At 33.3% G+C, this 14022-nt stretch overlaps 1 protein-coding gene across 1 annotated transcript in view; it reads right to left on the bottom strand.

The window, feature by feature from the left end:
• Positions 1-13731, bottom strand: part of RALYL (RALY RNA binding protein like) — a 214992-nt gene extending 201261 nt beyond the window's left edge. Inside the window, exon 1 of the mRNA XM_017849885.1 lies at positions 13618-13731. Coding sequence (XP_017705374.1) covers positions 13618-13654 — 37 coding nt within the window. The 5' untranslated portion in view covers positions 13655-13731. The remainder of the gene's footprint in view (positions 1-13617) is intronic.
• Positions 13732-14022: the final 291 nt, after the last annotated feature.

The following is a 14022-nucleotide window of genomic DNA, read 5'->3' as shown; positions in this document are numbered from 1 at the left end:
TTTTTTTTTTTTTTTTTCTACGCATTTTTTAAGATGGGGTTTTCTATTTCAATACAATATGTCACTGGAATACTATTTAGCCATAAAAAAGATTGGAATCCTATCATTTGTGGCAACATGGATGAACCTGGAAGACACTACATTAAGTGAAGTGAGCTAGGACAGAAATACAAATATGATATCGCTTATATAAAGAATCTAAAAATGCTGGTCTCATAGAAGTAGAGAGTAGAATTGTGGCCACCAAAGATTGGAGAGGGGAAGGGGCTGGGGTATAACGAGAAATTGATTAACTATATATGGTCACAGTTAGATAGCAGGAGTAAGTTCTGGTATGTTGATTATAGTTAACAATATTGCATGATATGTTTCAAAATAGGTGGAAGAGAGAATCTTGAATGTTCTGCCCACAAAGAGATGATGAAAATGCTAAATATCCTGATGTGATAATTACCCAATATATATGTATCAAAACATCATAAATATGTACAATTTTTATGTCAATTTTTAAAAAGTATAATAAAAGATAAGCCATGAATTAACTAGAAACTAGTATCATTGCTTAATAGTACAACAATAGGCTTGTGAGAAAGTCACAATATGGATTTTATGGCACTTTCAAAGTATGCCTTAAACATTGTTAAATTGCCCAGGATATAAGTATTTTCAGATTCCTTTTAATACTTCTCATCAAATAAGGAAATTAGGGTCGTCATTAGAAAAGTAACTCCAAAACTGAGAACTAAAAGGCCTTAGCAGGTGATATCATGCATACACATCCGTGAATATAAAAAGGCAAGAGATAGTTCACCAACAGCCTATATCATAGTAACATATTTGGGGCAAATGACTTAAATTTCTAGTTGCTACAACAGGTACATAAGTAAGGCAATCCATTCTGTTTAGCCTTCAAAGTCTATTAATTGAGGGCTTCCTAGGCCAGACCATGCTAGGGATATAGAATGAAAATAGGGACCTGATCTCTGTCTTTCAGGGTTAGAGTCAAATGACTAGATAAATTATCAATTACATACAGAATACATACAGGTTACAGAGGAATCCATAACAAAGATAAACTCTACTAGCCACCAGCAGCTTATAGAAATGTATCAGAAGGAAGTGATTGTCTAAACTGGCACCTGAAGGATAAGTAGAAATTAGCTCAGAAAAGAGGAGAGGAGAGTGTTCAAAATGGAAACAACATAAAGTATGAATGGTGGAAAGACTGCTTCAGAGAACAGAAAGAATTTTCAGTATCATATACTAATCTGAAATATGCAAGGTGAGATGTCAACAAATCAACCTTCAAACTAAGATAATACCAGATCAAGAAATGCCTTGCTTTTTTAAAGTCATAAAATCAGACAATGTTTCTTTTCTTTTCGTTTTAAACAGAGTTTCACTCTGTCACCCACGCTAGAATGCAGTGGTGTGATCTTGGCTCACCGCAACCTCTGCCTCCTGAGTTCAAGCGATTCTTCTGCCTCAGCCTCCTGTACAGCTGGGATTACAGGCATGCACCACCACACCCAGCTAAATTTTCTGTATTTTTAGCAGAGATGAGGTTTCACCATGTTGGCCAGTCTGGTTTCAGACTCCTGACCTCAGGTGATCTGTTCACCTGGGCCTCCCAAAGTGCTGGGATTATAGGCATGAACCACTGCGCCCGGCCAAACAATGTTTCTTAACATACAATTTTATGCAATAATTTAAAAATCTGTTTACTATAGCAACTAAGAAGTATAGTTTGTATGAGTAAATAATACTAAGGCTTTCAGTTAATAATAATGAAACTGACCCAGAATACCTACAAGAAGGAACAAATAAAACCTTTAGTTGATAACACATACTTATCAACTGAAACGACCTCTAGAGATATTATTTTCCAGGAAATTTGGCAGTTTATGTTTATTCCAATTGGGGCAAGTAATGAAATATATGCTTCTATTCAATACATAGAACAAAATCTTAACAATTTGGCAATAATCTGATTGACGATCCCTAGTATTTTGCTTTTCTAGACAGAAGATAATAAAATTTCGCAAGACATAACAACCAAAAGAATTGTATTGTTTTCAATCATGACAAATACCCATAGGGGAGTTTATAATTTTTCTTAAGTCATACCACTTTATAATAGTCATAAAAAACTCAATAATGACTAAAAGCCATAAATAGTTTCATAAAAATACCTTAAACTGGTTTTATTACGACATAAATATGGCAATGGTATTTGTTATGAAGCCACATGAAATTGTACTGTTATTAAGTACATAAAAGGCTACAGCAAGGTATATAAAATGCCCATTAGGAAATCTCCTAGGGTAAAGAATTGTGTGATGACAGTCATATTCCAAATGTCAATCTATACCAGTGATTGGAAAGTTAGTTACAAAGAATAATGAAATATTATTATCATTGTAGTACATCTTACACATTTCCAGATTTAATTATCCTGGACCCAAAATGAAATTATCATAACTGATGTGATGATGCTGAATTACAATATTTAAAACATGTATTTTTAAAATGAATATTAAAACAGATACTCCTTCCACATTTTAGGCTATTGCTAAGTTAATACTGGTAAATATTAACAACGTGGGCAACTTACTGAGAATTCCAGGCCCAATGCCACATTATCCTTTAATATTCAAATAAACAAGGCAAGACAGTTAATTCGGCTTGAAGTATAGGGTAAATTACTACAACTGTTGATTAATTGCTGCCAGTAGTAATCTAAGAGAAATAGTACTATCAAAGGCTAGTATCTTCCCCAAACAAATGACTATGTTAGATGGCTGTTTATACAGTACAAAAAATACAGCATCTTTAACCTGATAAACAACTGTTTCTAATATATAAGAAATGGTTAACTTAATATGGTTCTAATTTCCAGGGACCCATTTTCAGAGACCAAAAAGAGAATATTAGTAACAAACACATCTATGATTTTTTTTTTTTTCTTTTTTTTAGACGGAGTCTCGCTCTGTCACCCAGACTGGAGTGCAACGGCATGATCTCGGCTCACTGTAACCTCCGCCTCCTGGGTTCAAGCAATTCTCCTGTCTCAGCCTCCTGAGTAGCTAGGATTACAGGCGTGTGTCACCATGCCTGGATAATTTTTGTATTTTTAGTAGACAGTATTTCACCATGTTGATCAAGCTGATCTCAAACTTCTGACTTGGTGATCAGTCCGCCTCGGCCTCCCAAAGCATATCTATGATCTTTATGCTACAATTTCTTGTATTTTGTTCCTGTGCTTGGTTATTAACTTTTTTCCTAGATACTCAAGTTTCAAAGAATATTTTAAAGTAGAATTTTAATGATTTGTTTTGTTTCAAAATCAAATACATTGTTGTGTACATTCAAATAGAATTGTCTCAAACTCTAGCTTGGGTTCTTGAAAACTGGGATGGTGAAAAATATGCAAAATATTTCTGTCTAGATAGTGAATAAGCAAACAAATTCTAAAAAGCTTCATGGAGTGTTACTGCTACAGTCTCTTTAGGACAGTTTGGACCCATCTATCAAAATTGAGTGTATCATCTATGTTACAAGTGATCATTCGAAAATGACTAGCTTCATATAAATAGCTCTGGAGGACAGTTCAGTGCTGAGAAAAATTTTATGACCACTTGTAAAATTCAAGTGACCATTTTTCTTTTGCTACCATATGAAAGCCAAGGATGTGACCAACTAAATGAATTTTTCCTCATACCTCAATTAAAACTGAACCTTTTCTGAGTTTTGTCTAAGTTTATTTTATTTAATTGTGAGCCAGCCTCTCACTAATTACTGAGACTATAAATTAAATAAAAAGTAAATATTCCATGTAGTCTGTATGCATTTATGGGTGTCTTAAAACAAATGTGAGCTGAAAGACACTGTTAAGTGTGGGAAGAAAAAGGTATGAAATAGACTTATCTACATGAACCTAGCAGAGGTGACTTCAAAGTCAACATTCCTATTGCCTGTGGAGCCTATTAAGAAGACAAATACTAGCAATTTGAAGAACAAAGTGTGTTTATTTAAGGAAATACATTCAGCTGTTCCTCTAAGGCAGTTTCAGGTTTACTAGGGGTCTAAAGAATCGTATAATATGAAATATAACATTTTCCAATGATAGGTAGCCCAAGGCATGGAACATTACAAAAATATATGCCACATACTCTATCAGGAGTCTTAAGGAAATAAATGTGGACTTTATTCTTATTTTAAATGCAAATGAAGCTCTAGAGATAATATGTCAATAATAGACCATTAATACTGTGAGTCAATATTTACACATATATAATGCTTCCCTATATAACTAAAGGTGTCAGAAATTCCATTGTTAAAATAAGGGTGCAATTCTGTAAGAAGAAAATCAATAACTAAGAAAAAGGAAAATGAATCAAAAGATTATGCCAAGTAACTTAGCTGTTCTAGATCAAGGAGTGTGTAATGATTCACAACGAATTACTAAAATCACTGCAGAGAAATTCACTTATTCTAAGTTCTGGAAATCTTTCATTCCTTTGCAGAAAAGATAGCATATGAGGCAAATACATTCATTTGCAGATACTTTGTTTACATATATTTATGTAAAACTTTCCTCCATATATTTTTTCTGTTTCTGTATGATTTAAAGGGTAGGGATATTGGTAAAACATTACATTTTGCTTTTAAAGTAAATTTATTAGATTCCTTAGGAGATATATAAGGTTGCTTTTTAATTCTATGCAGTGTTCATATTTTAATTTTGGGTGCCCAATTTCCTAGAGATTAGAAATAAAATCATAGCATTTTGAATTATAATAAAATGAAGTATCACAGATTACTTCATTATTCTATTACATGTTTGATTATTGCTCTCTTATGTAAATTACATTAGTCATCTATAACAAAATGGTTAAAACAGTGCCTGATATATGGTAAACATTCAATATATTTTCATTTTATTATGATTACCCAATTCATTTAGAACTACCCAATTTTCCATTTGGATGAAAACAAAGTTTTAATGATAAAATATGTAAAATTAGAATTCAAATGCTTATAATCAACATTTTAAGTTTAGTTGGAGGTAGATACTTTCTAGAAAAGTTCTGATAATCTTCAAAGCTCTGATATATCACTTGCAAAAATAAAGTCATCTAATTAATCTATGTTGATGACACTGAACATACTTTCAATTTTTTTGTAGAAAGTTTAACCTTACATATCCTAAAGAACAATAATGCATATATTCCCTAATGTAATTAGATAATTTTAGTGTATCAAGTATTCACACCTGGCTAACTGTAACAGCCCTATGCTTTTAATGCCAACTTGTGCCAAGCGTAATAGCTTATGATACCCACCTCTCCCCTTTGCTTGCCCACTTATGCAATAGCTGGTATTTATTAGATTTAACCATTGACTTACAAAACTGGTGATTTTATCTTGCTCAACCAAAAAGATTTCCCAAAACACATAATTATGCCAGATCATGGTTTTTAAGAAAGTTGCTTTCTGTCGTTTCAAAGATGGCATATATTAGAGCACAAAAAACACTATTTCCTACTCTACATTGATGCTTATGAATGGTTATCTTTTCTTTAGTCATGTCAAACTGCTTGCATTCATGACAGTATTTTATTTTATTTTAGTTTTTTGATTAATAATGAAAATTATATATATATAATGTTTTGATATATGTATGTATTATGGAGTAGCTAAGTCAACTTAATGAATTAAACATATCCATTACCATGTCTTTTTGTGAAAACATTTAAAATCGACTCCCTTAGCAATGTTCAAGCATATGATATATTGTTATGACTGTAGTCACCATGTTGCACAATAGATCTCCTGAACTTATTGCTTCTGTAACTAAAATTTCGTATCTGTTGACAAACATGTTCCCATTGCCCTTTCTGCCCACCTAGCCTCTGGTAACCAGCATATTCTACTCTCTGCTTCTATTAATGAGTTCCATTTTTTTAGATTCCAAATATTAGTGAGATGATACAGTATCTTTCTGTACCTGGCTTATTCATTTAGCACAATGTCTTCTAGGTTTATCCATGTTGCTATAAGTGACAGGATTTCCTTCTTTTTAAAAATTGACTAGTATTCCATTAGGGTGTGTGTGTGTGTGTGTGTATGTGTGTGTATCTGTCTAACTATATGAGATATATATATCTCATATAATATTTTTAATCCATTCATCTGTGGATGGACATTTACATATGATATATGTCATATATGAGATGTATATATCTGAGATATGATATTTGTATATTATATGAAATATATATATATCATATATTTTATCCTATCTGTGGATGGACATTTATGTTGATTCCAGTCTTGATTTTTCTGAATAATTATGCTATAAAAATGGAAGTAGAGATATCTCTTTGAGATAACTAATTTTATTTTCTTTGAATATATTCCCAGAAATGAAATTGCTGGATCATTTGGTAGTTCTATTTTTAATTGTTTGAGGAACCTTCACACTGTTTTCCATCATGGTTGTACTAATATACATTCCTACCAACAGTGTAAAGAATCCCCTTTTCTTTATGTACTCACTGACACTTGCTATCATATCACTGTATAACAATTCTTCTAACAGATGTGATGTGATATATCATTGTGGTATTAATTTTTAGTTTGTATTTCCCTGATTAGTGATTTTAAACTTTTTTCATATGTATGTTGACCGTTTATATGTCTTTTTTTGAGATATGACTTTTCACATTCTTTGTCCATTTTTCAGTCAAGTTACTAATTTTATTACTATCAAGCTGTTTGAATATTAAAAATATGTGAAGAGTTTAATATTGAAAATATATTAATCAGAATAGAAAGCCCAGCCATAAGTCTAAGCATTTTTAGTCAACTGATCTACCAAAGTGCCAAGAACGCACAATGGGGAAAGTATACTCTCTTCAAGAAATGGTGTTGGCAAACTGTATATCCATACATACGAGAAAGAAATTTGACCCTTATTTCACCCCATGTACAAAAAAAAATGAATTAAAGAATTAAACATAAGACCTACAACTATGAAACTACTAGAAAAAAACATAGAAGAAAAGCTTGTTGACATGAGTTTGGGCCAAAACTTTTTGGATATGTCCCCAAAAGCACAGGCAATACAAGCAAAAACAGACAGAATTGCATCAAACCAAAAGCTTTTGCACAGCAAAGAAAAATAATCAACAGAGTGAAGAGACAACCATGAAATGGGAGAAAATGTTTGCAAACCACATGACAGTATGTTAAAATGATAGACGAACATCTTCATTTAACACCAATCTTATTTTCCTAAGTGTCAAGAAGACACTTAGGATATATATGCATAATTCTTTTATCAATATGTGTAATTCTTATCAACAAATACAAATTAACTTTTTTTTAGTGTAACATTTTTTGAAGTGATAAAGTATACTCTGCAGAGGACATTTACCTGAACACTTGGGGACAGAGTCAATGCCATGGTTTTTATGCAAGTGTAGATATAAATGCAGCACAGATTCTGAGAAATTAAAAGAGCAGGTGATGTATGATAGTCAAGTTGTTTTCTGAAAGTACAGAAGAGAAATGGACAAATGCTCACCCTCCACAAAAGTGACCTTTGAGTGTGTGGGGCATTGTTAAACAGAAAAATACATGGACAGATCATCAGATTTTTTGCGACAGAGAGAAAGAGAGAGACAGAATATATTTCTGCAGGCAGAACCAGTCATAGGCTAGAGCCTGTAAAAGTCTGTGATTAAGGATATGAGGCAGACCAACATGTATTTCCATTTAAGGTCAATCTGTATCAGGGGTGTTATCAGTCAGCCTTTGTATGTCTCTGCTCCCAGACTGGCATCTATAGTCTCATTGTTCATGCTCAATCAGACTGCACTGATACTATCCATGCACACATGATTCCATGGAAGAATCTATAAAATTACAATTTCTCAATTTCTACCAGTTATAGAATTCATATTAGAACTAGAGAATAAAAAAAGGCTGAAGACATTGCAGATATCATACCAGAATTCCCTACAAGCATCAATAACAGATAAATCAAAGATTGAATTTAATAGTGCCCTCTAGAGAGCCTTTACCTATCAAGCCTAAACATTTTTTTTTTTTTCTGGTATAAACTTAAAAAAAAGTTTTAAAACCTAGATCACATTTTCAACTGGTTATGTAATAAAAAAGATCAACACTTAAGATATGAAATAATTTGGTAATAACAAATTATTTCTTTTGTCTTCACAGTTACAAAGAAATCATGGTATCAATATAAGTATTTGTTTTAAATAATACTCCATTTTTATATTGCTATTTAATTTATAATAGTGAATTTCAATAAGTACCTTTAAACAAGACTTCTTCAGTTAAATTCTGTTGTGTGTCCTACTCTATCCAATGTTCCTGATGCTTTTTTGACCTCATCTTTATTCACTCTACTTACTGGACTCCTTCTTGGTCTTTCAATTATCCCAAAGTTCCTCATGGACTTTGTATATGCTATTTCTACTTGGAACTATCCAGAAAGAAACTGAACCAATTTCCTCACTTCTTTAGGTTGTCTGATCACATGTCCCCTTAGTAAGTGGCTTTTCCTGACTTCCCCATAGAAAATAGAAATTCCTCACCCCATGTTCCAAAACTCCATTTCTCCCTTACTAGATTTATTTTTCTCCATAGCTCTTAGCATTACATCGCATATTATATATTTATTTGTGAGTCATCTTATCTTCAATAAAATGTTGTTTGGTTTGTTGCTATAGCCCTACCATTAGAGCTATCTCTGGAAAGTAATAGGTGGTCAAAAACATGTATTTAAGTCAATAAATTTCATTAGACAGCCTTGGATTTTGATGGGCAAAGCATCATATTTTGCACGCACTGAGGATGTATCAAACAAGAATAAAAAATGCCTTATATGAAAGAAACTTCCATATAAGTTTCATATAAAAAATACTTTATATGAAAGAAAGAGATTAGTGGTGTAAATAGATAATTTTCTATATATAAGACAGAATATAGAAATTTTAAGAAAAATTACAATATATGAACTGAGGCCAGGTGCGGACACTCACAACTGTAATCCCAGCACTTTGGGAGGCCAAGGCAGGAAGATCACCTGAGGTTAGGAGTTCGAGACCAGCCTGGCCAACATGGTGAAACCCCATCTCTACTAAAAATACATAAATGAGCCGGGCATGGTGGTGGGCACCTGTAATCCCAGCTACTCAGGAGGCTGAGGAAGGAGAATCGCTTGAACCTGGAGGCAGAGGTTGTAGTTCAGCAATCTCAGCTTGTACTGCTGCACTCCAGCTTGCTGAAAGACTGAGGCTCTGGCTCAAAAAAAAAAAAATATATATATATATATATGTGTGTGTGTGTGTGTGTGTGTGTGTGTGTGTGTGTGTATATATATATGAACTGAAAAGAGAGAAGGGAAAGAACGATTTGACTTAGAAACTGAGGAATCATTTAGGAAGGATGTGGCATGCGAGTGAAACCTTTAACAGAGAGGTGTGAAGGTGCAAGTGAAGGGCATCTATCACCAAGAAGATACATGGGCAAAGGCATAGAGATTAGAGTATATAGTGAATTTCAGGGACAATTGGTAGCTTTTTTGTTTATTTGTATTTTTCAGATGGAGTCTAGCTCTGTCACTCAGGCTGGAGTGCAGTGGTACAATCTTGGCTCACTGCAACCTCTGCCTCTTGGGTTCAAGCGATTATTGTGCCTCAGTCTCCCATGTAGCTGGGATTACAGGTGTCTGCCACCACGCTCGGCTAATTTTTGTATTTTTGGTAGAGATGGGTTTCACCATGTTGCCCAGGCTGGTCTTGAACTCCTGAACTCAAGTAATCCTCCCGCCTTAGCCTCTCAAAGTGCTGGGATTATAGGCATGAGACACTGCACCTGGCTGACAGTTGGTAGCTTGATGAGGCTAGAATATAGGTGGTATCAGGAAGAGAAGAAAGTAGTGGGTGGATGACAATCATGTAAATTTCTGTATTGTAAGGTCTTGCTTGTATTTGCTTTCCAGTTCAGTGATTCTCAACCTTCGGGAGTATGAAGTTTTTTTTTTTTTAAAGAATACTGAAACATAATGAGGGCTGCATGTACCATAGTTATTTTTTAAAATAAAATATATGGTATAAAAGCTATTACAAATGCAGTACCACCTTTTAAATACATGTTTTATTAAACATATTTTAGAACTTTAAAAGCATATATATGTGTATATGTTTATGTATATATACACATGTGTATGTCCATATACACATATATCTTTCTTCATTATACAATGATTCATATTTATATAAAAATATGCAGTAACCTTGTAGTAACTCCATGGGCAACCATGGATCTGAAGCACACAAGCCCAGAGTCACCATTATCTATCTAGTCAGTGAGAAACCATTAATGTCTTTGAGTAGGGGAATGACCTGATGAAGGCTGTGTTATGGAGGCACTGAGGGTTAGAGATGGAAGGTACCCTACAGAACACCTTCTCAGAGCAATCTACTAAAGTTAAAGAAGAGATTGCAACCCACAGGAGTAACAGATATTGGCCAAGACCATAAGCAGAGGGCTATGATGACTAGTATTTAGATTTCTGAAGTGATCTCATCAAGTATTTCCAATGATAATATGGATAAGGTCGATAAGCTCACCCAAAGATATTATTAGCAATAAAAAAATACATGATCTGTTCCAATTCAGTAAAATAAGATGAAATGTTACACACCTGAAACTCGATTCACACTGTTTTCTTTGCCATGGTACAGGTATTGTGCTATTTTCAAAATTCTATGGCTTCTACTCTACTTTTCCTCTACATCGGTGTTTTAAAACATTCATTTTAAAGAATGTACCTTCATGTGTCTTTTATAAAAGCCCAAAATGTTTTCTCAAGGTCATGTGGAGTTTCAGCAAGGGAGGTTACAGGTTTTCCTTGCTTTATACAGAAATTTTGAAAATTTAAACATAAACTTTACAGTAAAATAAATATTGTTATTATATATGTGTAAAAACTTAATATTTAAATGAACTCAAAAGTTAAATGTTAATTCCCAAATCAACCTGATTTGTAAAAATAGGTTTACATGTATTAAAATTCCTTAAATTGTTCTGTACCTGTTTGGCTCTGGCAATATCAGCCTCTGATATATGCAAACATTTTTTAATACCACTCAAAAAATTCTGTATCTAATTGAAAGTCATTAATGCAGTTTTGCATAAGTAAGATCTGTTATCTGAATGAACACTAAGCTGTTCCTTTTACCTAGCAATTGCTCTATCAGGAGCAGGCAATGGGCACTCTTTCCTCCCTCTCCTCCTCTTGTATAGTGAATTATAAATAACTAATCTCAATATGAGTGAAGAATGAATTTCAAAGTCCCACATGAATCTTCAAAGGTTTAGTACAATTTATACTTTAAAATCTCTCTTATAAGTATTTTGTTCTCCCCTTTTCCTCAAACTCCTGACATAGCCACATGCACCTTTACTTTTCCTCTTGTCAGACCCTCTGAAAGGAAACACTTATTTTACTAGAAGATATCATATTAAATCTTTGGATAAAGAGAATAATTAGAAAGTTGATTTATGTACTATCTCATTTTAAAGAAAATTGTATGAATACTTCTTTCCTACAGTGAGGTTTTGTTTAATGTACAATTATTGCCTTAATTGGATTACAATTGCCTTTAGGTGAGTTTATGCCTTTTAGACGATCAAAAACACACACATAAAAGATATGATTGAAAATGGAAATCTCCTGGATTTTGGTGATGGGAAAATTCCAGTTTTTTTGTTTACCTATTGGATGGCAAACAATTGTATTATATTCTACTTTTGCAAATATTGTTAGTGTAAGAAATTCATTTAAGGATTCTATTTGCTTTTATTGCTAAGCTTTCTATATACTTTAATTTTATTATGTTCCTGCTCTCTGATATTTTATATTATTAGAATATAGAAACACTTAATGCAACATAAAATAGTTGATACAATTAAACTTAAGTAATACATTAGTTTTTTTTTTTAACTGAACCATTCCAGTACACCCTACTGTGTTTATGCCTGTATAATTATACATCTTCTGACTTGTCTCATGTAATTCACAATTTCTTCCTGCTGCTTAATCGCAGACTTCAGCAAGCACATTTTAAGGGGAGACACTGAGTATAATTTTTCTGTGAATATCTTATTTTCCATGTGCATTAAGGCATTGATAACTCACAAGAAAAAAAAAAAAACAATGAGGGATATATAAAAGATACAGGAGTAAAGGCACAAGATGGTTTTCAAATATATACATAATTTAGATTTATTCTTGTAGGAGGAAATCACAAGAAAATTAATCAGCAATATATGTGTAGACTTCACACCAATCATTTTTATATAAAAAAGTAGCAGTTATCATATGTTGTTTCTTTATCACAAGAAAGAACTGGCATCAAAAGGCAATCAAGCTTATAGAATCAAACTGGCAGCCTAGCCCTCAGAGCTTTCTGTGGTGCATGAAACTTCTTCGAACAGGAGAAATGTTAGTTTTCAGATCTTAGGTGAAAATAGACCAAATAATAAATTATCACACTAAAATTATCTATGATTTATTGGCTTTTGATAGTATAATTGTGACTGCTAGACTTTGATTTCCAAAACATTTGATAACATTTAAAGACATCAAAAGAAATAACGAAAAAGTACAGACTTTGTCTATAGTATAAGTTGCCGTTACCTGTCTATGACGATAAATAGAGACAGTGACAGACCATTTTGGGCTAAATATGGTATTATTTACTTTAGACAATAGAAACGGTAAAGTGATAAAGAGTTAGACTTACTAGAGAGAGGTGATTGTAAAGCTTTTCATGAGAGGCATATTGCTTCACCGTAAAATAGTGTTGTTATAACAATCTTTTGATTTTTAGCGAGATTCCGATAGCTTTCATTTCCATAATAATCTTTGTTCTGGACTTTAGGCCAGGGTAATTGTGCTGCTCCTTTTCAGCCAGAATCAGTTCCTTTAGGGGAGACTGCAGATGACTCCTTTTAACCCTTTGAAATGGTGCCTGTAGTGAATTATGTCACTAGCATGCTCTGGACCAAGAAGTTTGGCAATGAATATCCTGTTAAATATTCAGCTTGTCCTTCACAATTAACTCTCTCCCCTCCATTCTGAACTGTTTTCTTCCTCCTAAGAGTTGTAATTGAAATTGGATGAATAAACAGAAGTTTTAGGCTAGCTTCTCAAACCTTTCAATAGACTTCCAGGAAAGAAAATCTATCACTCCTAGAAAAGCAAAAAAAGAACTGTCCAGTGATCATGCCTGAATGTAGGATGCTGAGCTAGACTGAAATTGCATTTGATCTGTTTCTCTGTTGATTTTGTAAACCTTTCCAAGGGTTTCCATAGTAACAAGTGAATTATCCCCTCTCCCCTCAACATCTTTCATGCATGTTACAGGAATAAAGATAAAGGTTAGGGTGAAAAAAGCTACAGTATCTTTTCTACTACCAGGATGTATCTGAAGAAGTCATGATTAGTCTTTTAAGAAATCAAGTATGCTTTCCCTATTCCAGTGATATGAAAAAGTTGGGTCAAATTTTACTTACATCTCTGATGTCTGCGTTTGCTCCTGTACATGGTCATTTTGAAAAAAATTGACTTTCTAAGAAGTAATTGATTTGACCACGGAGACAAAGAGACGGGTTGTGCTCCTGCTTTGCAGTAAGACTGTTGCTCACTGACAGAAGGTAACCAGCAATCACACAGTGAAAGCCAGGGTAATACCATTCTCATAAAATTACAGGGGAGATGCTACAGCCTGTAACTACTCTATCTAATGTAAATCTTCTAGGGAAAATTGTATTTCCTTCACCTCCCCCCAACTTATAGCAGTTAAGTTCTCTAATGAAATCTGTACTACTAAACTGCCATCCGTGAACAATGTTGGATTAAGAATAGATTCATATATTTAGCAAGAATCGCAAAACTGAAAGTCTAAATATAAAAACCCT

Source organism: Rhinopithecus bieti, unplaced genomic scaffold (assembly GCF_001698545.2).
Source record: "Rhinopithecus bieti isolate Rb0 unplaced genomic scaffold, ASM169854v2 scaffold_32835, whole genome shotgun sequence".
Taxonomy (NCBI): Eukaryota; Metazoa; Chordata; class Mammalia; order Primates; family Cercopithecidae; genus Rhinopithecus; species Rhinopithecus bieti.
Note: the sequence above shows the minus strand (reverse complement) of the source record. Positions and strands in the feature narration are given on the sequence as shown.